General features: G+C 44.6%; 1 protein-coding gene and 1 long non-coding RNA gene across 2 annotated transcripts in view; one reads left to right on the plus strand and one right to left on the minus strand.

The window, feature by feature from the left end:
- Positions 1–1,166: 1,166 nt before the first annotated feature.
- Positions 1,167–11,270, minus strand: LOC128409922 (uncharacterized). Its single transcript, XR_008329340.1, has 2 exons — positions 11,181–11,270; positions 1,167–1,570 (listed from the first exon to the last, which is right to left on the minus strand). It is a non-coding gene; the product is annotated as an uncharacterized LOC128409922 (long non-coding RNA).
- Positions 11,148–24,945, plus strand: part of SLC1A4 (solute carrier family 1 member 4) — a 31,343-nt gene continuing 17,545 nt past the window's right edge. Inside the window, exons 1-3 of the mRNA XM_053380434.1 lie at positions 11,148–11,683; positions 18,518–18,560; positions 24,678–24,740. Of these exons, the coding sequence (XP_053236409.1) occupies positions 11,148–11,683; positions 18,518–18,560; positions 24,678–24,740 (642 nt within the window). The remainder of the gene's footprint in view (positions 11,684–18,517; positions 18,561–24,677; positions 24,741–24,945) is intronic.

Raw genomic sequence — 24,945 nt, forward strand, 5'->3', positions numbered from 1 at the left:
CACGGACGACTCTGGGGTTGCGGCTCTCATCTCACTTTACTGGCCAAGGGAGCTGGTGTACAGCTTCGTGGTCATGTGGCCAGTATGACTAAGCCACTTCTGGTGAACCAGAGCAGAACATGGAAACCCTGTTTACCTTCCCGCCAGAGTGGTACCTATTTATCTACTTGCTTTTGAACTGCTAGGTTGGCAGGAGCAGGGACTGAGCAACGGGAGCTCACCCCATCATGGGGATTCGAACTGCTGACCTTCTGATTGGCAAGCCCTAGGCTCTGTGGTTTAGACCACAGCGCCACCCACGTCCCTCCAACACATATGGTAACATAATAAAACTTCAAACATTAAAAACTTCCTGATGCAGGGCTGCCTTCAGATGTCTTATAAAAGTGGGACTCTGAAGATGTCTGTGAACCAAATTACAGTCAGGTTGGGGTAGCGGAACATAATGTATCTCTAACATAGAAGATCACGCCACCATCTTTGTTTATTATTTTAAAGCCCCTTTTCTGGGAGAGCTCTTCCAAAACAGCTTGCAACAGCCAGCCAAGTGGTGCCAAAGAAGGACAGAACTTTTTTTATGTATGCTACAACAGCAGCAAGAATACTCATCGCAAAGTATTGGAAGACGCAAGATCTACCCACTCTGGAAGAATGGCAGATGAAACTGATTGACTGTATGGGATTGGCAGAAATGACTAGCAGAATCCGTGACCAGGGAGAAGAGTCGGCAGAAGAAGATTGGAAAAAATTTAAGGACTACTTACAGAAATACTGTAAAATTAAGGAATGTTGAATGATGTTGGATTGAAATTGAGTGGTTTCTAGCTGTAATGACATAAAGGAACATGGAAATAAAAAGGTTTGGATAGAAAATAAGGTGATATTATAAGCTGTAATGCTTTAAGTTAAGGATTTGCTGAACAAATAATTTGAAATGGAATACAAGAAGGGGAGGTATGAGGAGGTCAGAGAAATATGTTATTGAAAAGTTTGTATTATGAACTACATGTCTTTTTTAATCTTTTTGTTTGTTTTTTGTTTGTATAAAAAATTGAAAATCTTAATAAATATCTTACAAAAAAAAACAGCTTGCAACATTTAAAAAAAAAATCCACAATGGGTGAACTATCACTAAACAAGCCAACAGAAAACACAACACAACAGAAGATTTGCAGGAGCATTTATGGCAGAACAGCATTTGAGTTTTGGGTGGTGGTTGTGCGTGTCTCTGAACATGCTGAGTAAGTCAATCCCACATTATTCATGATTTTCTTTTTCCATGAGCCTCTACAACTTCTTTCTGGGGTTACTTACTAGATGCTGAAAGAGTCCATTGGGCCATGAGAACTTTTTGCTGTTGTTGTTATTAAGGGATAGTTTGTTAATACTGGGAAAGTTGAAATGCTTCAGGATTTCTAAATGATTTAATCATCCAAAGAGTTCTATTTCGCATTTTATTAATCCCCTTTAAGCTTCTGACAGGTTGCAGAAAAAGGAGAAATCGGATGATAGGAGACTCCACCTGTCTCTGAGAAAGTCTCCTTTTGTGGTTGTGAAGTTTCACAATCATCTAAGATAACAGAAAAGGCTGAGGTCAGACAAGAAGAGCTACACATACTTCCATATCCATACCCTCCAACATTTCTCTGATGACAATAGGGACGTCCCATTCCATAATGATAATTTAATAATAATAATAATAATAATAATAATAATAATAATAATAATAATAATTTATTATTTGTACCCCGCCCATCTGGCTGGTTTCCCCAGCCACTCTGGGCGGCTTCCAACAAAGATGAAAGATACACTAAAATGTCACATATTAAAAACTTCCCTGAACAGGGCTGCCTTCAGATGTCTTCTGAATGTCGGGTAGATGTTTATCGCTTTGACATCTGATGGGAGGGCGTTCCACAGGGCGGGCGCCACTACCAAGAAGGCCCTCTGCCTGGTTCCCTGTAACTTGGCCTCTCGCAATGAGGGAACCGCCAGAAGGCCCTCGGAGCTGGACCTCAGTGTCCGGGCAGAACGATGGGGGAGGAGACGCTCCTTCAGATATACTGGACCAAGGCCGTTTAGGGCTTTAAAGGTCAGCACCAACACTTTGAATTGTGCTCGGAAACGTACTGGGAACCAATGTAGGTCTTTCAAGACCGGTGTTATATGGTCTCGGCGGCCGCTCCCGACCCCACATATCTTACTGGGTTTCCCCAGCCACTCTGGGAAGCTTCCAACATATATAAAAACATAATAAAACATTAAACATTTAAAAACTTCCCTGTACAGGATTGCCTTCAGACATCTTGGGGGTCAGAGAACTCCATACCCTCCAATATTTCTGGATTGAAAATAGGGACATCCTAATGAAAAGTAGGGCATTCTGAGATCAAATCAGAAACTTCTCTAAATCAGGAATGTTCCTGGAAAATAGGGACACTTGGAGGGTCTGCATATCACATTGTTTCCACCCATCCTCATACCCCTAAACAGCAAAGTGGATTGTTTCCTCAAAATCTGTTTCCTTTCTTCACTTCACTTTCTACCACTGAATGATGAAACAATTTGACAGCTCATTGCTTTCTTGCAATCTCTAAAGTCTGGTTCTCATCCTCAGGTCCCACAACTGGTCACCCCTGCAAAGTTTTCCATTTAAAATCCAACATTGGGGTGTTTGTGTGGAACTGTTGTGTGGCCAAAATGACTACTGCTAAGACCTTAACAAACAAGCACAAACCTTCCCGTTGTGTTTGGCTTGGCTTGCTCTTTGCATTTTCAATTCATAGCAATGAAAGGCTTTTAAAGCATTTTTTTAGCGGAAGCTTTCTGCTCTCAGTCCTCCATCTGCCCTCCCCTCTTGACCTCTTGCAACAGAAATTTCTCCAGTGTTTTTGAAATTTACCACTATGACCATGCTTTGCATTTATTATAGCTTTATTGTAACTTGTGATTAAAAACAAGGGTTAAAAAATTAGAGCAGACGTTGCAAGAGGATCCCTCTCCCTTTAATCACTTTGCAAGTTTGTAGTTGGAGAGCAGTTGTTCAAGGGATGTGTTTCCGTCTTGTACATCCAACTTACATTCATATAAAGGTCTGCAGTGTGGGCCTGCAGATGTATGAAAAGCAAAGCATCCCCCTCGTAAGCTTCTCTTCTGGAAAGGCCTTTTAAAAATCCCATTAGCTTAATTGTGTGCGTCAGTGTTGTCACTGAACAGAGAGCTCAAACAACATGGGAATGGGATTAGGATTTAGCTGTCAACCGTCCATCCATACCCTCCATTCCCTAGCATAAAAAATAAATACACTCTTTTGCACTTATAGCATGGATATTTTCGCACCAAGGATCCTTGCCCCTGACTATTACATATTGCAAAATATTCAACTCAACCCAAAGGCAGTAGCCTTTCCCAGGCATACATAAAAGCCATTTGGGGGTTTGTCCTTTTTATCAAAGCCATGTTGGAAAATCCACAAATGTCCCACGCCAGCAGTTCAAAGCGAATCTTGCCAGCTGCAGCTGCCAAAAAAGTAGGTTGTACATAATGGGGCGTTTCTGCTTGGTGTGGTTTTTCTAGAGGAGGAGGCCACTTAAAAACAAGCATTTTATTAAATCCTGGGCTAAACGTAAGAGCTTACAATGTTTGGATTCCCGCGGGGCCTTGTTCTAGGCCAGCCCTTCTGAATGTCTGTATTAAATGCAATTTAAAAAGAAAAAGAAATTGTACCCAGCCACAACTCAGAGAGCCAAGTTATAGGTTATGTCAATTATGTACTTGCACCCTTAGGTCCACACCCCACCAAGTTGCCAAGACAGGGGCCTCAGTCTGGATGATGATGATGATGATGATGATGATGATATAAAAGGATGTCACATAGAGGAGGGAGAAAGGTTGTTTTCTGCTGCTCCAGAGAAGCGGACACGGAGCAATGGATCCAAACTGCAAGAAAGAAGATTCCACCTAAACATTAGGAAGAACTTCCTGACAGTAAGAGCTGTTTGACAGTGGAATTTGCTGCCAAGGAGTGTGGTGGAGTCTCCTTCTTTGGAGGTCTTTAAGCAGAGGCTTGACAACCATATGTCAGGAGTGCTCTGATGGTGTTTCCTGCTTGGCAGGGGGTTGGACTCGATGGCCCTTGTGGTCTCTTCCAACTCTATGATTCTATGATAATGATGATAATTATATACCACCTATCTAACTGCCCCGGCTACTCTGGGTGGCTTCTAAGGAGGATCAGGACCTTATCAAAGAGGGTAGGAGGATTTAATCCTTTGTCCCCTGATGTGCCCTACACCCTGCAATCTTCAAAAGGAAAAGGCTCCTGTTGTTAATTATATATATATATTATGACTGTGGCAGTACTTTGTAAATCCTCTAAAATGACTTTCATTGTAAATGTGCTAATTAGCTTTGTTGTTGTTTTGCTTTGTGTTATGTAGATTGTAATCTGTTTACTAGGGACGTGGGTGGCGCTGTGGGTTAAACCTCAGAGCTTAGGACTTGCCGATCAGAAAGTTGGCGGTTCGAATCCCTGCAATGGGGTGAGCTCCTGTTGCTCGGTCCCTGCTCCTGCCAACCTAGCAGTTCGAAAGCACGTCAAAGTGCAAGTAGATAAATAGGTACCGCTCCGGCGGGAAGGTAAACGGCGTTTCCGTGCGCTGCTCTGGTTTGCCAGAAGCGGCTTAGTCATGCTGGCCACATGACCTAGAAGCTGTATGCCGGCTCCCTCGGCCAATAAAGCGAGATGAGTGCCGCAACCCCAGAGTCGTCCACGACTGGACCTAATGGTCAGGGGTCCCTTTACCTTTAATCGGTTTACTGATGATTTGTAATCGTTATACTGATGATTTGTTAATTATTCTATGTGATCTATTCTGCTATTTTTATTTTTTGTTTGTAAGCCGCTATGCGGTTCATGTGAATGAAAAGCGGCAAAGAAATACCTATAATAAATCAATTAAATCAAATCAGGCATCATAGGCAAGTTGGCCTCTTGATGATAGAACCATGGAAGGCCACTTTGCTTATAACAAACCCAAAGAAAGCAGCAGCATTGCAGCCAGGAACTGGAAAGTCAAGGAAGAAGGGTGAGAGAAGGAAGCAAATCGGCAGGGCGCTCAGGAGGGGTCATTGTAAAGGAAGACAGGCCTGAGAAACAGCAACGTAAATGAAGGACATGTGCAAGAGGAAAAGATGGGACGGCGAAAAGTTTGTGCACAGGTAGGATAGTGTTGTTCATGGTCACCAATTCACCACCAGTATTCGGATGACCTGCTTGCTGTTGCACAGATTAGGCGACAAGGGTAGCAAGGTAACAACACTGGTTGACTGGATGGGTTGTTACGGGTCTTCAAAGCTCCCCAAGATGAATCTTCTTTATCTAGTTCGTTAGTTTTGGAAGCAAAAATTGCAACACAGTTGGGTTTTTTAATGAAAGCATAGCCCACAAAGGTTAATTGGTCAGAAGCTCATTTCTGTCAGGGTTTTTTTTTGCAGATGCAAATCCAAACCCCAACTATCTTCTTTCTCTGCAAACTCTCATTTGTGCAATACCTGGCCAACCCACTGCAGAGAACACTGTGACTTTGTGGAAATTAAATATTCACCTCAGATCAATCAATGTTTTCTGTTATGTTTATCCATGATGTTTGGGTAATGAAGTAATATCTGCTCAGCTGTCTGAAACTACTTGAAAGCAAGGCTGCATTTCTCAAAATATGTTTCCACAAGGTGTGGGAACCTAAACAGATTCAGACCATTGGCAGCGAGAAAGGATCAATTGGGATTATGGTAAAAATTATAAAAATGTAATATGGGGAAGTTAATGATTGCTAGGCTATGGCAGGATGTTAGGAATGTTCAAAGACCCTGATTTTAGTGAGGGTCATCATTAATTCATACAGCACAAATCTGTATGTGTCCATGTAGAAGTAAATTATCCAGAGTTCAATGGGGTTTACTCCCAAATTATGCTTGCATAGCAATGCTACCTTATGGATATAGATATCACTGAATCTGAAACTCATTTCCACCCTATGTGGAAAGTTTCACTTTTCTGAGGGGTATCTTGGCAATGAGGCAGCAAGTGCAGAGCAGGAAAGTGATTTACTGTCTACTATTCGACAGAGTGAGGCAGGTGTTCATTATTTAAAATGCTATTATTGCATTTTTATAGCCAAGGAGGGGGAGAGGTGCTTGTGTGAATTTGCCAAAAGTGCCAAAAAAAACCCCACCTGTGCACCTTGACTTTAGATGGGAACACAATTTGTGGCAAAATGTCTCAGGCTGGTCCTGGTGACTTATTATCAACCTGCTATGAAAAATGATGAAAAATCATAATTCAATATGGGGGGGAAATTGTAGAAGGGAATTTGTGCCACAGTGATTCAAATATCTTGGCATGAAGATATAATTCTAAAATAGAATTAGCTTTCCAGAGGCAAGTACACACCATGTACCTTCCCCATTACCCAGTTCATTGGATGGTTAATTATAATAACCTAAGGTTACCAGTATAGTAAAAGCCATGGTTTTCCCAGTAGTGATGTATGGAAGTGAGAGCTGGACCATAAAGAAGGTTGATCGCCGAAGAATTGATGCTTTTGAATTATGGTGCTGGAGGAGACTCTTGAGAGTCCCATGGACTGCAAGAAGATCAAACCTATCCATTCTGAAGGAAATCAGCCCTGAGCGCTCACTGGAAGGACAGATCCTGAAGCTGAGGCTCCAAGACTTTGGCCACCTCATGAGAAGAGAAGACTCTCTGGAAAAGACCCTGATGTTGGGAAAGATGGAGGGCACAAGGAGAAGGGGACGACAGAGGACAAGATGGTTAGACAGCGTTCTCGAAGCTACAAACATGAGTCTGACCAAACTGCGGGAGGCAGTGGAAGACAGGAGTGCCTGGCGTGCTCTGGTCCAGGGGGTCACGAAGAGTCGGACACAACTAAACGACTAAACAACAACAACAAAGGTTAACAGATTTTTATCAATGAATCCAGGGACAATTTACAACTTCAGTAGGAATGATAGGATTTTGGCGGGGGAGTGATTTGTAAATCTGGGGACTGTCCCTGGGAAACGGGGACAACTGGTAACCTTATAATTACCTATGTGCTAGAAAGACTATAGATCACGACACAAAGTGCTATAGATTGTGACTCAAATAAGCATCTGCTTCCAGGTAGATGCTTATTGTGGAATGGGAGGTTCTCACGCAAGGAAGTTTTTCAGAGGGTCTACATGATTGGCATCAAAATGCCAGCCTGTATTTGCCCTCACCCCATGAAATATGGAATTACTTATTCTGGGGGAAATCCAATAAATTAGCAAAAAAACCACCCCACCCCTGTTGCCAATGAACCATCTGTGATATCTGAATTATTATTATTATTATTATTATTATTATTATTATTATTATTATATCTGAATTATTATTATATCTGAATAATAATATCTGAATTATTATTATTATTATTATTTAAATTTGTATTCAGTCTGAAGATCACAGGGCAGTTCACAACGTGAAACTAGAAAAACGAGAACACAGGATACATGATAAAACAGAAACAGAAACAAACCAATTATCTCCCTCTTCCCACAAACACATTTAAAAGGAGGTAGGATGTTAATCAGCCCAAGGCCTGGTTGAAGAGGAGCTTTTTCCCCCTGCGCCGAAAGATGTATAATGAAGGTGCCAGATAAGCTTCCCTGGGGACAGCATTCCACTCCACAGAAAAAGCCCCTTCTCATGTTGCCACCCTCCCGGCCTCTTGTCGAGGAGGCACACAAAGAAGGGCCTCTGGGTTGGATCATATTACCTGTTTATGACAATAAGCATATCTGGAAGCACTTGGAGTTGACTCCCGGATTAAATTCATTACCATGGTCCGGTTTTGGGAGACCCTTAGTGCCCCCTGCCCCCATGCCTTTCCTCTTTGCTCATTCAGTCGCTCCCTGCCAGGGTGCCCAGCGGGAGAGGCCAAGCAGAGGCGGCGGCTTCCGGTCTGCCCTTCTACTTGCTCAGGTGCAGGCCCATGCAGCCAGGTACACTTGCTCTGAGCCTCGAAGGGCTAACCTGGCTGCGGGGTGTGTGTGTGCTTTTTCGTTTGAGTTTATAACTTTATTCTAACAAGACTGCTGCCCTGAGCCTCAAGCAAACTCTCTGGGCAGTTTAATGCTTGGTCCTGGTCCTGCTGTGCTACCCAAAAGGAGTGTCTGGAAAGCCTCCAGCTGCCTGAATGCTCTCCAGTGCCCTGAAGAGGCCCAGTCTAGGCCCACTTTCCAACTCTGGGAGAGAGTGGAGGCAGCAGCCACCGTCCCTTGCATCTCTTGGTGGTGCAGAAATTGGCACTGGGTGCACTAGGCCCTGTTGCCTCTGCCTCGCCACCCAGAGGGAGAAGAGAACAGAGACAGCGGCTGTTCTTTGCAGCTGCCTCTCCCATTTGCTTGTCTGAATTGGGGACCAAGGAGCAGCGGACTATGGGGAGCAGCTGCCATCATCTCTGCCCTCTCTCTGGGCAGTGCAGTGATCGGGGTTTGGCTTTAATTATTATTATTATAAATTTTATTTATACCCCGCCCTCCCCAGCCAGAGCCAGGCTCAGGGCGGCTAACACCAGTAAAATTACAATAAAAACATAATAGGGGAAAAAACCACCAATTTAAAATACAGGTTAAACAGGCCCAATCTTCCTCTCCTCACCACCTCGAAGGGTAGAGTGGAGACAGCTGCTTTTTGCAGTTATGGACACTGGGGCCCAAGAAGAAGAAGAGAATTTGGATTCGATATCCTGCTTTATCACTACCCTAAGGAGTCTCAAAGCGGCTAACAATCTACTTTCCCTTCCTCTCCCACAACAAACACTCTGTCAGGTGAGTGAGGCTGAGAGAAGTGTGACTAGTCCAAGGTCACCCAGCAGCTGCATGTGGAGGAGCGGGGAAGCAAACCTGGTTCACCAGATTACGAGTCCACCACTCTTAACCACCTACACCACACTGGCTCTCTCCCAAGCGATGGCCAACCATAGGACCACAGGAAGCTGCCTTGCACTTTGTCCACCCATCTCTGTATTGCCAAACACTGACTAGAAGTGGCTCTCCAGAGCTTCAGGAAGAGGAAGCTGGGGATGTAGACTGGGACCTTGCACATTCAAGGCAGGCACTCTCCTCATGGAGCAATGACTCTTCCCCATCATAAAGGTAAAGGGACCCCTGACCATTAGGTCCAGTCGTGGCCGACTCTGGGGTTGCGGTGCTCATCTCACTTTATTGGCCGAGGGAGCTGGCGTACAACTTCCGGGTCATGTGGCCAGCAGGACTAAGCCGCTTCTGGCAAACCAGAGCAGTGCACAGAAATGCCGTTTACCTTCCCGCCAGAGCGGTACCTATTTATCTACTTGCACTTTGTGCTTTCAAACTGCTAGGTTGGCAGGAGCTGGGACCGAACAGCGGGAGCTCACCCCGTCGTGGGGATTTGAACCGCCGACCTTCTGATTGGCAAGCCCTAGGCTCTGTGGTTTAGACCACAGCGCCACTCGCATTCCCCATCATAGAATCATATCATTGTAGAGTTGGATGGGATCCCAAGGGTCGTCTAGCCCAACTCCCTGCAATGCAGGAATCACAGCCTCTTCACCCAATGAAAAATGCTAAGAGGAACTTTTTGCTTCCAGAGGCAATAATAATAAATTTTTCTTTATACCCCGCCCTCACCAGCCAAGACCGAGCTCAGGGCAGTTAACAACCAATAATAAAAACAATCATAGTCGCTTCTTGCCACTCTTGTGCGTGGCCACCTAAGGCACAGCCACCTCGGGTCGCCTGCTGGCTCTCTCCCTCCCTTTGCTCGTCTGCTTTGGGGGCTGCGGGCGGGGAAGGGGGGGGCTGCTTCCAGAGGCTCCTCAAAAACCTCCGCGGGGCTTCTCCCGCCTAACGGTGGCGGCTGCTGCTCCTCCGTGACGCCCAGTTAGGGGGCAGCGCCCCCGGAGCGGCCTCCGCGGCCACCCAAGTGGTGCCAACCTGGGAGCGGGCTCCGTGCTCGCCGCAGCAGACGCACGAATGTGGCCCGCACTGCTATCAGGGAATCCCTTCTCGGATTGGATGGGATTCCACGGGATGAGCGGCGATTGGGCCTCGCCCGCTGCCCACGCAGAAGAATGAAGCGCTCGGACGCCGAGGGCCCGCAAAGGGCCGCACCATTGCTGACCACGATATTTGCACAGTTCGCCTTGGACCACAGGACCAGCCTCGGACCTTTCTCCTGCTTTTCCAAACCACCCTGCAAATAGGGGGTCGCCCGGCGACCAGATTTCCTCTGTTGTTGCTATTATTATTATTAAGTGGGAGTTTCTTATTTTAAAAGCGTGCGGCCATTGAAATGCGCCCCCCACCCCCGTCTCCAGAAGTGGTTCGGCCTCATTATGCCCCCCCCCGGCGATTCTCTGCCAGTCGCTTCATTCCGCTTCCACGCGCCTCGGATAGAAGGTGACGCGCGCCGCTACCTTCTGTCGCCTCCGTCACCATTTATGGGGAAAAACGGGAGGAGGCGCCCAAAATAAAACTGTAACGGCATTCAGCACTCCGCCTCGCCGGGGGGATCCGGTACAGGCAAGCGAGGAGCCGAGGGGCAAAGCTTGCCTCTCCGCCCCGGCTGACTGACAGCGGGTTGAAAGCGCAGTCGCCGCTCCGGCTTTCTCTGCACCCGCCGCGCCCGCCCCCGGCCAGCCTGGTTGGCTCCACCCTCCCGACAACTCCCCCCCCCCCGTTTCTTCCTTCTTTTTCGGAGTCCGGGGTTCAGCCCCTCCACTTGCAGCGCAACGAGCTGTACCAAAGAAGAGGGGAGGGGGCGCGTGTGAGGGGAGGAGCCTTCCGAGTGGGAAGGGGCGGCGGGAGCAGCTGAGCCCAGACCGCCTTCGCCTTGCATCATCCGGGTTGGGGGGAGAGGCGGGGAGCGGAGCCGGGCGCCGCTGCCCACCTCGCTTGCGCCTCTCAGCTGCTTCAGCCGGCGAGCGCCGCGCGTAAAAGGCGCGGTGAGGGCGCGCGCGACGCTTGGCCAGGGGAGGCTGCCGCTCCGGCCGGGAAGGACGAGCAGCGCTGAGGAAAAGCTCCCCGGGCAGCGTCTCTGGTCGCCCGCCGACGCTTCCAGCATGGAGAAGCCCGACGAGAGCCGGAATGGCTACCTGGAGGCGACGGTGGTGTCGGGCTTGGAGGCCGGGGAGGACGCGGCGCGTCGGCCCCGCCTGAAGCTCTTCCAGCTGCGGGGCTTGGGGGGCTTCCTGAGGAGGAACTGCATGGTGATCCTGACGGTGTCCGGGGTGCTGCTCGGCGTGGCCATGGGCACCCTGGTGCGGCGCCTGCACCTCAGCCCGGCGCACGTCGCCTACCTGGCCTTCCCGGGGGAGATGCTCCTCCGCATGCTCAAGATGATCATCCTGCCGCTGGTGGTCTGCAGCCTGGTCTCGGGCGCCGCCAGCCTCGACACCCGCTCGCTGGGCAAGCTGGGCGGCATCGCCGTCGCCTACTTCTTGATCACCACCCTGCTGGCCGCAGCCCTCGCCGTCGCCCTGGCCTTCATCATCAAACCTGGCCTGGGCGCCGGCAACCTCAACAAAAACTCCCTGGGCTTGGATGACACCGCGCCCACCGGCAAGGACACGGTGGACTCTTTCCTGGACTTGGCAAGGTAAGGAGTTGAGCTGGAGCCACAGGAGCAAACTCAGGAACGCCACGTGTGTTGTCTTCCTGGCTCACAGTCTCCCATTTTGGGAGAGTAGCATCTATGCAGGGGTTGTTTTTTTTTTTTTTTAAAAAAGCCCTTTGCTAATCTAGTGTGTTTACTGCCAGACTCCGTGGAACTCCAGACGTGACTGACATTTCGAGATTAGAACCCTGGACATTCCTGCCGGTTAAAAAAATAAAGTGACACGCGCACCCTAGGCTTCTGTCATCAAGCCTTCCTCTCTGGGCAGTTTGTTAATAGTTAGAAACCTTGGTCTTCGTAAAAGGTACTTGGAGCTAGGGAACTAGTGTGCTGCTATGAGTGGCAGTTATTCAGATTAAGAGAATTAAATAAGGATTTGAGAGCTTGGTTCTAGAAAGGTGGCCAGTGCATAGGTGCTTGTACTTCAGCTTTTTATTGCACATGTGTGCATGGTCAGCACAATCTAAAGGCCAAAATGGGCAGGACTGAGCAGGATTAAGCCAGGTATCCTCAAACTCAGCCCTCCAGCTGTTTTGGGACTGCAGCTCCCATCATCCCTAGCTAACAGGACCAGTGGTCAGGGATGGTGGGAGCTGTAGTCCCAAAACAGCTGGAGGGCCGAGTTTGGGGATGCCTGATTAAGCTCTTTGTGCTTTCAAGCATTACATGGTCCAATAAACTTTGGCAAAAATTCATGTTGGTTTACAGAAGAGTATTGCTAAAGAAGCATTTATTTTAATGCTAACTCCAGAGCAGAGGCAGCGTTTCTCTGTTGAAGCAAAAATAACAATGTATTGTGACACGTTAAAGTTTAAGTTGAACACTAACAGATTTTTGTGTGGCATGAACTGTTAATGGATCAGAGTCTGCTTCCATTCATGAAGTATATCCTGGGTTGGAAGAGAGAGAGAGAGAGTTATAATAACCAGGGGATAGGATAGGGCTTGGTCAAGTTATTGTTTATATCTGAATGGCCAACATTTGGTTTTGGAAACATTGTGTGCTTTCTTATCTGTATTATTTTAATGCTTCTGACTTGTGATTCTCATTATGTGTCTCATAATTTATTTCCTTTGTTGTGGTCAGATTGTATCTTGTGGAGGTTTAAGTTTTTTGCACCTGTTCCCTCTGGAAGAGTGGAAGATCTATTAACATGGTCCACTGAAGTCTTTGGAGAGTTTTTCCAGATAGAGTGGCAGATGCTCCTTTTGAAGCCCTAGTTCCTCACTGGATTGGAGAGACCCTATGCATCCTCTTCCACTGAGCAGATCCAAGGCTTGGTTTGTACCTGAGCTGAGGGCTATGATGCTAGTCAATGATGGCTGAAAAGCAAGTGGAGCAAAATGCATGATGAATTGGGTTGAACCCAAGTGACAGCCTATTATCAGGCTTACTCATGGTAGTGACAGAAGCAAATAAACTATTATCCGCCCCAATAGTTTTCTCAGTGTCATCAAAAGGAGCTTTCTCTGATGTTGTGGGACCTTTTGCAATTGGGGCAGGGTGGGGGAATTTCATAGAAGTCTGGGTAGCAATGCAGTAATGCATTTGCAAGACACTGTGAAGGTCTTGCATATCTATCAGGTATCCTGTCATTTATTGTGAAAAATTATATTTTGATGCATCCCTCCCCCCGAAACCAGCTTGATGCGACCTGAGAAATAGAATGACATAGCTGTGTTTTAAGCTGGTAATGTGTACGCAGCCGTGGATGAAACAGATTGTGTGGTAATGGAATGAATGAAGGTCTCACAGCACAATCCTAAAAGCATGTCTACTCAGAAGTTTGTTCACCTTTCTCTCTCTTTCTCTTTTTCTCTCTCCCCTCCCCTTCTTTTTTCTTTCTTTTCCTCTGGATCTATATTTTTCTTTTATCTTGATTAATGTTTTAGCCTGGACAAAAAAAAACGTTAATAACTTTTGTATCTCTTTTTATGAAATCTAATAAAATGTATTCAGACAAAAGAGAAGTTTATTCATCTCCATTCAATGCATATTGAATATCCAAGCCCTGATTCCGACCATTCACAGACTTGCTTGCATCTGATGGAAAAGAGAACACAGCTGGGGTTTGTTCATGTATTGGTGACACCTTGACTCAAATCTCTGGATGACTTCTCTCAGATATTAAACAACATAGGGGAGGTGCGCCAAGTTGCCCTCAACATTGGGGGGGCATTGTATGCTCATGACGTCACACATGTGCCGCCGCCCCCAACCTGGCCAGGCCAATACGGCCCCCGTCAGCTGTCTCGCCTTTTGTTCACCACCGCAGGGCTGAGGCCACCTCCGCAGGTTACCTTTTGTGAAAGGGACCTTTTGAGGATCGCCACGGAATTTGGGGTGGGGCCATCCTTGAAAATATGGGGGGATGGCACCCCTGCCCCCAGATGGCACCCCTGGAAATAATTGATCTGTGTAGGATCCAAGGGAATGAGCAACAGTGCATCTTGTCCCAGGTAACAGGTTAGGATTTCAGTCTCAGTCCTGACAAGACAGATCTACTATTGGTGGGTGGTTGGCCTTCTGGGTGAGTGATACTCATCCTGTTCTGGAAGTGGTTGCACTCTCCCCCTAAAAGATCAGGTCTGCAGTTTGGGGATCCCGCATTGTCCTTAAGCACTCAAAACATATTTTATCAGCTTCAGTTGGGCACCAGCTGCGACCATATCTGGCTTAAGATAGTGTAGTCACAGTTAACCTAACCTAACCTCCCACTTAGGTTGCTAACAGACTATTGCTATTTTATTTGGGACAGTGCTGGATTAAACCCTCTGGAGGTCCCTAGGCAGTTGAAATCTCATGTGCACTCTCTAGTGGGATAACATTGAACTAAGAAAGCTTGATTGTAATTTTCTTTCAAGATAAAATGAATATTGTTGTGATCTGCTGTCACAGGGGTACTAAACAGCGTGGGGCCCACAGGCCAGTGCCTACTCTGCTTATTTGGTAATCCAGCACCGATTTGGGGATCCAGTTACGGTATATACCAGCAAATTCAGGTTGCACAATTAGAGTTGGTTGGGAGGTCTTATGCAACAGACCCGCTTCCTCAAAATATCAGACTTTTTGAGATAAGGAAAGTTGGGGAAAGTGGGAGATAACACTTCCATTGACATAACATCATCTAACCCTCCCCTCCAATAAATCAGAACAAATGTCTATTAAATAGCCAATGTTTTCTTATGTCCCTGCAAATAAATTTGGATGAGAATGAGTGTGCTTAGACTTTTGTAATGTGTTGTACTTGGGGCTACCTTTGAAAATGGATCAGAAGCAGAGGTGAGGTTGGCTCAACCTAGAGCAGCAAGATTACTGACTGGGTGGTTTGACCATACTAAGCCTGAACTTTAACAGCTGCATTGGCTACCAGTCAGTTTCTGGGCATGATTTTAACTGCCAGATTTAACCTATAAAGCCCTAGAGTGTTTAGGGCCAGGTTGCCTGAAAGGCTACCTCTTGCTTCATATTTCTTGATTTAACATTCCCTATGCTTGATAGCCTGCCTCAACAACCAATTTCTGTCTCTTTGAAGTGTCAAGGTATATTAGCCACATATCCCTATTTTATCACACTTGAGAACAGCATTTTGTATGTGTAAAATTCTGAACTCTACACATTTCTCCAAATAACATGTGGTTACTTGTGCTCGCAATTTGTTCTGTGATAAAATTGAGGCATTAGTTGAATGCTTTGGGGGCTATTTTCCTTTTTGTTTGTTTGCTTAGTCTCAGATTAACTGTTTCTGTGAAAACTTGTTTCAGAATGTGTTGTCATCGCACTCAGAATCTACCTGCTCTGCCTCAATGGCTGCTGACTGTGGGGGCAGGAAAACTGCCATTTCTTCACACATTTTTGTTTATTATATGCTATTGTGAGAGAGAAGAGTTGGTGACGGGCAATTGTTTTCAGCAACACTCATGCATCTCCTGTGTTACCTAGTTCCTGCCCGACAGCTTTTGATGCTTAACTGTTAACTGGGGCACATTGATTTATAGTGAGATAACCATATCAGACATTGATTTTGCACTTGCCGATCGAAAGGTCGGCGGTTCGAATCCCCGCGGCGGGGTGCGCTCCCGTTGTTCGGTCCCAGCGCCTGCCAACCTAGCAGTTCGAAAGCACCCCCGGGTGCAAGTAGATAAATAGGGACCGCTTACTAGCGGGAAGGTAAACGGCGTTTCCGTGTGCGGCTCTGGCTCGCCAGAGCAGCGATGTCACGCTGGCCACGTGACCCGGAAGTGTCTCCGGACAGCGCTGGCACTCGGCCTCTTAAGTGAGATGGGCGCACAACCCCAGAGTCTGTCAAGACTGGCCCGTACGGGCAGGGGTACCTTTACCTTTACCTTTAGGGAGTAAAAACCCTACTGACGCAGTAGCGCCTATGTCTGAATAAACATGTGGAGCAGAGCTTTTCAAACTGTCTCGTGACATGTTAGTGTGTTGGCTGCAGTGTGCAGACGTGTCGCACGAACACTCCCCGTGATCCTCCTGGGGCTGGAAAGGGGTTAGTTTAACCTCCGGTTTGCTAGTAAAACTGAATTACTGTGTTGCTAAATGACACATGCCTAAAAAGTGTGTCACCAACATGGAAAGGTTGGAAAACTCTGATGTAGAAGGTTGCATTTTTGCCTGTGCAGTCAGGTAAAATCAGTTCAAATGGACTTTTAGCAGTGTCTCCAATTTGTCATTTAGCACCCTACACCCCAGCCAATGTTGTCCATCAAAGTAGAAGGTGTTTCCTTTTTTTTTTTTACTTAACATTCCTGGACCATCCTGAGGCCGGATTTAGAAGGCAATTGGGCCAGATCCGGCCCCCAGGCCTCAGTTTGCCTACCCATGATTTATACCCTGCCTTTCCCCTGATGGGGCTCAAGGCAGCTTACAGATAAAAATAAGATCTGTTAAAAACATACAAAAAAGAAAGCATTGAAAAAGGATTAAACATTGATAGAATTTAAAACTATATACATATATAAAATCTAGTAAAACCATACCAATAGTTGCAATAAAAACAGCACAGTGCCATTTCATTAAAAGCAGCCAGTTCCGAAAAGCAGTCGTCGCCTGCTGGCAGAAAGACAACAGGAAGGGAGTCAGCCTAGCTTCTTTAGGGATGGAGTTCCAAAGTCTGGGAGCAGCCGCTAGGAAGGCCCTCTCGTTTTCCCCACGAAGCATGCCTGGGAGGTGATGGGACCATGAGAGGTTCTTTCAATGATCTTGAAAACCCAGGCAAGTTCATATGAAAGTATGTTGCTTTGAGCATAGAAAAGTAACTGATACGTTTCTTTTCTTCTTTTAAATCAACTATGAGCAGCACAAATTAGCTTCCTGTGTGTGTCTAGTTAGGCTGCAAAGATGGGTGGCAGCAGTGAATGTACACAAAGCGCCAACGTTTTATGCAGCCAAAGAAGTTTGGGATTAGTTTAAAGAAACTTGTTTGGAATACATCTGAAAAAATACAGTCTGATACATTTTGTAAAGTTTGAAATAGAACAATACTTCAACCCCTCTGAATTATTCCCCTTCATTTCTAGTGGAGTAAGGGTAGAAAAGCAACAACAGGAAAACTCAGACGCTGGCAGAAGCAGTTTTCAGGGCGGTTGTGTGCATGGCTGCTCATGGCTGTGGGAAAGTTCACTCAGTGTGAGTTGAGTAAAGAACGTGAGACCAGGCAGCTTATCTGTGGTTTAGATAATGGCTCTTCCCTTTGTCATACCAATCTCCCTGGTTCACTTTATCTTCATACAGTAGGTCCTGCAAGCTTATTGTTTTTCTTTCCACAGCTGTACAGTATATAGACTCCAGTCTCAGATGTATTATGTTGTTGTTGTTGTTGTTGTTGTCAACTGAAGTTGTGTGCTCTGTGTGTGCCTCTTCTGGGATATACCCACTCTCCCCTGTGAAGTGTGACCTGAGTTGTATGGGCTGTTGTGGAAGACGTGTGTACATCTGTACATGCAGAATTGGGCTGGTGGGTTCTAGATTACCAGATCTCATCTCACATGCTATCTTTGAATTACACAGCAAAGTTAAATGTAGCAGTAGTTGTAGTAATAATGACACAAAACGCCTAACCTTTTCTAAGACAGGCTGACCATCTAATACAGGCTTCCTCAACCTTGGCCCTTCAGATGTTTTTTGGCCTACAACTCCCATGATCCCTAGCTAGCAGGACCAGTGGTCAGGGATGATGGGAATTGTAGTCTCTAAACATCTGGAGGGCTGAGGTTGAGGAAGCCTGATCTAATAGATAAGATACAGAAGTGGAAAGGAAGAGGGAAGGAAGTGGAAACCTGCATTGATGTGGCTGCTTCTTTGCTAACCAACAGATAGAGCCTTGTTGCCATGCTGAGTTGGAGCAAAGTTTCCTTCCTTGCAGATTGAGGCAGGACATTATTTGGAGAAGCATTAAGAAAAGTCTGGACTCAGTGGATTGGCCAAGGGACTAACCTAATGACATCTGTGGGATCCCAAGATGCCAGTTTGATGATGGCTTTTTAAAAAAAGTTGGATGTTCCAAATGGTGGGGAAATGTCACATGATAGTTTTGAGAAAATAATTATTGATTCAATTAGTTCATTCCTGTATTCTGCAACGGCAAGTGTGTCTGCTGAGGCCTAATAAGATTGAGGCAAGAAGTGATTATATGGCATTGTACAACATTGTTAATGCTGAATTAATGCCCTAATCCTACTATATAGGCATAATGTTGTACTAATGTGAAAAGAAATAATTAAGTTGATAAGCTGTCATTAAATTCTAATCTTTGTTTTTCTTCTCTTTTTCCTTTTTTTTTGGTTCCTGCTCACCCAGAAACTTGTTCCCAGCAAATCTTGTTGCAGCAGCCTTTCGATCGGTGAGTTTCATATGCCTTTTCCTTTCTTTCTTTGGACTGAGATTTCTGAAGCATGTGACCAAGAACTAGAAAACAGAAACCCAACTCAATTCCTAAGGGGATCATGTCTTTGATATACCGTATTTTTTGCTCCATAAGACGCACCTGACCACAAGACCATAGTTTTTAGAGGAGGAAAACAAGAAAAAAAAATATTCTGAACGAAACAGTGGATGTATGATTTTTGTGGTTCATGCTATGGCCACAGACATGTGATTTGACGGTGAGTTTGGGGTAGCCCAATGCAAAAATCCTGAGGATCCATGTGGATCCGTGCTTTGTAACCATGTTTTTGCGCCATTGTGGCCCCACGAAACAGTGGATGCGTGATTTTTTTGGTGCAGGCTGTAGCCATGGACATACTATGTGATCTGATGGTTAATTTGGGGTGACCCAATGCGAAAATCCTGAGGATCCATGTGCTTTTACCTCCCCCCTTCCAGGCAGCCTCCTTTATCGCTAGCCTCCCTTATCTCCCTCCTGATCACTTGCCGACCAGCTGCTCAGTGGCTTCGTTTCAACACCCCCTTCCCTCTTTCTAAAAAAAAAAGCATGACCTGCTTTTTGCCCCTGGGCAATTTGGCTCCAGGGACCACGCATTCGCGCATAAGACGCACAGACATTTCCCCTTAGTTTTTAGGAGGAAAAAAGTGCTTCTTATGGAGCAAAAAATACGGTACTTTCACTGAGACATAATAGTACCTACAATTCTTTATCCTGGATGATTAAGAAAACAAAATATTATTATTATTATTATTATTATTATTATTATTATTATTAAAATCAAGGCAACTGATCATTTACTTGTTACTGTTTATGTACCAGTTTAAATAGTCACTGAATTTAGCCCATAGTGTGGTTCAACTAAGTATAGTAGTTCACTTATCAAGATGAATGAGGGGTTGCGGAAATATGTAGACTCAGATTTAAAAGAGGACTGTTTGCACAAATGTTGTGGAGGGCACAATGAATTTGGATATCTAGCAATTTCAACGTGATGAAGACAGACTAATGGAAGAATTTCAGCACTGAATTCTTCCTTTTTATCTAGTGCATAACCTCGTGATGAGAAGCTACCCACTAGCATTACTACAATGGACATTCTGACATTACCATGATGTATTTCTGTGGCGCTGGCAGAATCTGGCTATTTCAGAATTATTTTTCTCCCTTTTCTTAAACTGGAATGTTATCTCACATATACCTGACAGATCTCCCTCATGCAGCAGCTGCTGTCTGAGAACATTACCTCTGATTCCACAAATAATTCAATTTCCACCACTTATCAGAGAGTCTTTCAAGTCACCAAAACTACAGTTCTTACACAGCCTCCTTAGTTCTGTAACATACTGATCAATAGTTTGCTTTTTGCATGCATATTTCTTTCAGAAACATTCTTTTTAGGCATACTATATTCTTCAAATTTATCAGTTATTTATTTTAGTTTCATATTCTCATCCTTAGCAAACACAAAGTTAGCATACATGTTCAGTGTCTGCTCTCCCACTAGGTTTGCCATATTTTGAAGAGCAAAAAAGAGGACACATTCTCTGACTTCTACTTTTAACTACAGATCACTTTGACAACTCTAATTTTAAATACTCCTACTAAATGTAGGCTATAGAAGCTATGATATATATCGCTAGTAGCAATGTTCTTAACTTTTCAACAACAAAATAATAAGAATACATACAGTCATACCTCGAGTTGAATGTGCTTCGGGTTGAGGGCGTTTGAGTTGCGCTCCGCGGCAACCTGGAAGTAATGGAGCGTGTTACTTCCGGGTTTCACCGCTTGCGCATGCGCAGACGCTCATAATGACGTCATGCGCGGATGCGGCAAAACGCGCCCCGTGCACGCGCCGCCGCGTCTTACATTCCGTTCTGGATGCGAACGGGGCTCCGGAACGGATCCCGTTTGTATCCCGAGGTACCACTGTATTGCTCCCACACTTGCCACATGAAAGTATTTGGGCTCATGTTCACATCTTTGTGAACATAAGTGTGCACAGAACAATTTAGTAAACTGTTTAACATGTACATATGTGCTCTCCCTAAGGGCAGGAGGATGTTAACTCTTGCCCTCCCAGACTCCTTCCCCAAGATCTTGTAGCTGAGCCAATATCCTTTTAGTTCAGCCACAAGAGAAGGGATTTATACAGTACCTAGTTAGTTTAAGATGCTGCTCTGTTCTGATTCTCTGCTGCAGACTAGCTCAGCTGGGGCCTTAGATCTGAGTCTAACACACTAGAATTTTTTTCTTGGGCTACTGTAAACAAAAAAACCTGGACATTTTGCCAAATTTTAAAAATCTGCCTGGACGGAAATTTTAATTCTGAAAAAGATCACGTTTCCTGGAAAAAGAGGACATATGGCAACCTTACACAACATGTAGAAAAGTTATTTGATCTTATCAGTTTTCTCTTCTTCTCCCATTGCTGCCAGGTAGAATTCAAACCTTTGTCTAAAGCTTTTCCAATTATCTGAAATATCCCCTCACGACTGCAGGCTTGGTGATAGTTGAAACATATTCATTCCTGTTTATAATAATTTCTCCAATTTAGCAGCACTTACAGATATTGTTGCTTTCACTGGGTGTGGCTCCCACAATTTCTTATCATTTGTTTCTAGCTGTACATCCAGAAAACTGCTTTCAGTTGATTTAGTTTGCTCCTCATTCTGCATTTCAGATGTCATGTAATTATTCTGGATCAACAGACAAACTAGAGGAATGAGTAACGGCTTGAAACAACTTTATTATTCAGAGACTCTAAAACAAACATGTGCAGCAACTTCTATGCTTTGGAACTGTTTGAATCATGTGACATTAGGGCAAATCTTCACATTACCAGCTTCTTAATACTGAACACTAATCTCTGAATTATAAACACTGTCATGACAGGTATAGCAAAAGAAGGTTCTTTTCAAAACTGCCCATCTGTGTAGATTCCAGAGTGATATTCAGTAAGGTACCCCTGCCCGTACGGGCCAGTCGTGTCCGACTCTAGGGTTGTGCGCCCATCTCACTTAAGAGGCCGGGAGCCAGCGCTGTCCGGAGACACTTCCGGGTCATGTGGCCAGCGTGACAAAGCTGCTCTGGCGAGCCAGCACCAGCGCAGCACACGGAAACGCCGTTTACCTTCCCGCTATAAAGCGGTACCTATTTATCTACTTGCACTTAGGGGTGCTTTCGAACTGCTAGGTGGGCAGGAGCTGGGACCGAAAGACGGGAGCTCACCCCGCCGCGGGGATTCGAACCGCCGACCATACGATCGGCAAGTCCTAGGAGCTGAGGTTTTACCCACAGTGCCACCTGCGTCCCCAATATTCAGTAAAGAACATACCAAAAATACAATACCCAAAAAGCAATAAAACAGCACCACTCATAACATGGAAGTTGCATTTTTAAAAAGCCAGTTCATAACTTTAAAATGCCTAGACTAGAATTGTAAAGTGCAAGTAAGTTCTCATTGCCTTAAAGCTATGGTTGAAAAAACCACCCCTATTGTTGTCAGTTCATATACCAAAATATTGGGTTGACAATCTGATTGATTAGTTCATAATTCTACTGATGCAGGTGCCAGCTATTTTCCTTGTGGTCCCACTGCTTCAACAGTTCAATTTCCTGGCCTCCAATTTCTACAGTACTACTCCAGCTTTAATTATGTTCTATGCATAGTCTTGTCATTCCTCATCCTAAACTCCCAATCAATAGCTTATATTTTTGTAGCTCTCCCACATTCCTTTGGCATGCAAAAGGGGTTACTTGGCTGCAGTTTGAGTAACCAAGTTTTATGCAAAGTTTCAGAACCCTTGCTCCGTTTGCAGAAAAAGGTGCTAGTTTGCATGTGGCTCACTTTTTTATTTTGGGCATTTCATGCTGGCAAGTACTGGGAGTTTTTTCAAACTCTTCCTGTGTAATTCATGCTTCTCTGCTTGGTTTAGCATACATGCATTTAACATTCTGCCTATCACTTTTTTACATTTTTGTCAGCAAATACTAGCTCGATAAACTGCAGTCCTTTCTGTCAGTTAATGAAACAGCATGGCTTTCATTCATGGATAAATGTGGGGTAGGGAGGCAAGGGGTATGTGTGCTTTCTCTGCCTCCAAAATCATAAATGTATTTATTTCTTTTAACGTACAGAGACACATGCACACCCAGATAGTCAACAAGAGATTTAGAGTGACCTCTGAGGCCACTCTGCACTTTTCCTGGCCAGCAGGCAGCTCGCAGCTCAGATGAATGCTGCTTGTTCTGATCTAATGATACTGCTCTGGCAATGTAAACAAAAGAATTGTGGTGCCTTTTTGCAATTACCAGTAGGTGAGGAGGTTGGGGGTGCTGTTGGACCTGACCCTGCTTTTTGAGGGGCAGACGTGGGCAGTGGCCAAGATTAGAAATCAAAAGTGCCAGCCAGGTGCTCCACAAATGACCAGCATCTTTTACTGGGAAACCACGTCAAAGTGCAAGTAGATAAATAGGTACCACTCCGGCGGGAAGGTAAACGGCGTTTCCGTGCGCTGCTCTGGTTTCGCCAGAAGCGGCTTAGTCATGCTGGCCACATGACCCAGAAGCTGTACGCCGGCTCCCTCGGCCAGTAAAGCGAGATGAGCGCTGCAACCCCAGAGTCGGTCACAACTGGACTTAACTGTCAGGGATCCCTTTAGCTTTAAAATAATGTATTGGGAAACAGAAGCTTTGATTGGTTGAAGGTTGAAAGAAAGGCATAAGGGCTTTCTTTCTTTTTTTTATAAATTTTTTATTAGGATTTTTACAATATTACAAAATAGACAAAGAAAAAAGAAAAAATACAAATAAAAACAGTTAAAAACAATCAATCTTTTCATCACTTATTTTTCATTTACTTGTTTCCTGGACCTCCTCATACCTCCCTTTTTTGTATTCCAGTTCTATTTATTAGTTCAGCAGTTTCTTTCCCTCTTTATTTTACCCTGATCTTTAATCTTAAATTATTATAACATTAAATTTTACTTATAAAAAACCATTTTTTCCTATTCTTTTGTACCATTACAGCTAGAAACCACTTAATTTCAGTCCAACATCATTCTAGCATTCATTAATTTTGCAATATCTCTGTAAATAGTCTTTAAATTTCTTCCAGTCTTCTTCCACCGACTCTTCTCCCTGGTCTCGGATTCTGCCAGTCATTTCTGCCAATTCTATGTAGTCCATCACCTTCATCCAATAGATCCTTATATCTTACAAGGCATAAGGGCTTTCTGTATAAGGTTGCCATGGAATGAAAGCAAAGAAGCAGAGCTGTTTTTATTTGTTTATCTATGGATATTATTTATTTCATAACACACACACACACACACACACACACACACACTGTTTGAGTGTAAAAAAAAGAAAGAACCTCACAGCGGTTTACAAAGAAATATCCACAACTACTTCAAAAAGCAGAAGACAGTGAGCCCAGACACAAGCTGAATGTACTGCTTCCTCAGACATTGCACATGCGCCACCAGTGTGTCTCTGTAAAAAGAGACAAATAATATCCAGGTACAACCAAGGGCAGGGCAGGAGAACATCCCAACTGAAAATAGAGCACCTAATAGGGTTGCCATATTTCAAAAAATGAAAATCCGGACACAAAAGTTGTTGAGCTCCCCCCCCTCTTTTTTCCAAATCTCCCCAAAAATTAATTGACGTTTTTGAGCTATTTTTAAGGAAATCCATCAAAGCCCGGAAATGTCCAGGAAATCCCGGGCATATGGCAGCCATAACCTACCATTGAATCACAGGAAAAGCTGGATATAGGGGACTACATATCAAAAGCAATGTTATTTATTTGTTGAATTTAAAAGATGTTTCACTTGCTCCTTAAGAAACATTTTTCACAAAGGGTCTTACAAAACACACATCAAAACACAACACAAAGATATTAAGAGAGCAAAACTGACCTCTTAATATCAGTAGAGCCTAATCAATGCGAGTAGCAGTTTCCAAAATTACATGTAAGAGATCTGAGATATTTACAAGCTGTCTTAACAGTGAGCCGGTATATCTGTCTACCAGTGTAGGACTCAGTTTATCCTTTTGCATTTACAGTATGCCACCGATTATAAAGCCATAGTAAGAAACGCAACTATCGGAAACGTTACCATTGAAAAGGTAAGCAATGGTTTTGTGTTAATTTCACCCTCTTCATACAATATTTAGATTAGAATTAAATCTTCCTAAAGTCTTTATAAGATACATAATAACATAAGAGTGGCTGGGGCAGCCAGATGGGTGGGGTATAAATTATTATTATTATTATTATTATTATTATTATTATTATTATTATTATTATTTACTATTCATATAAATCCTAGGC

The sequence above is a fragment of the Podarcis raffonei genome, chromosome 3, assembly GCF_027172205.1.
Source record: "Podarcis raffonei isolate rPodRaf1 chromosome 3, rPodRaf1.pri, whole genome shotgun sequence".
In the NCBI taxonomy this organism is placed as follows: domain Eukaryota; kingdom Metazoa; phylum Chordata; class Lepidosauria; order Squamata; family Lacertidae; genus Podarcis; species Podarcis raffonei.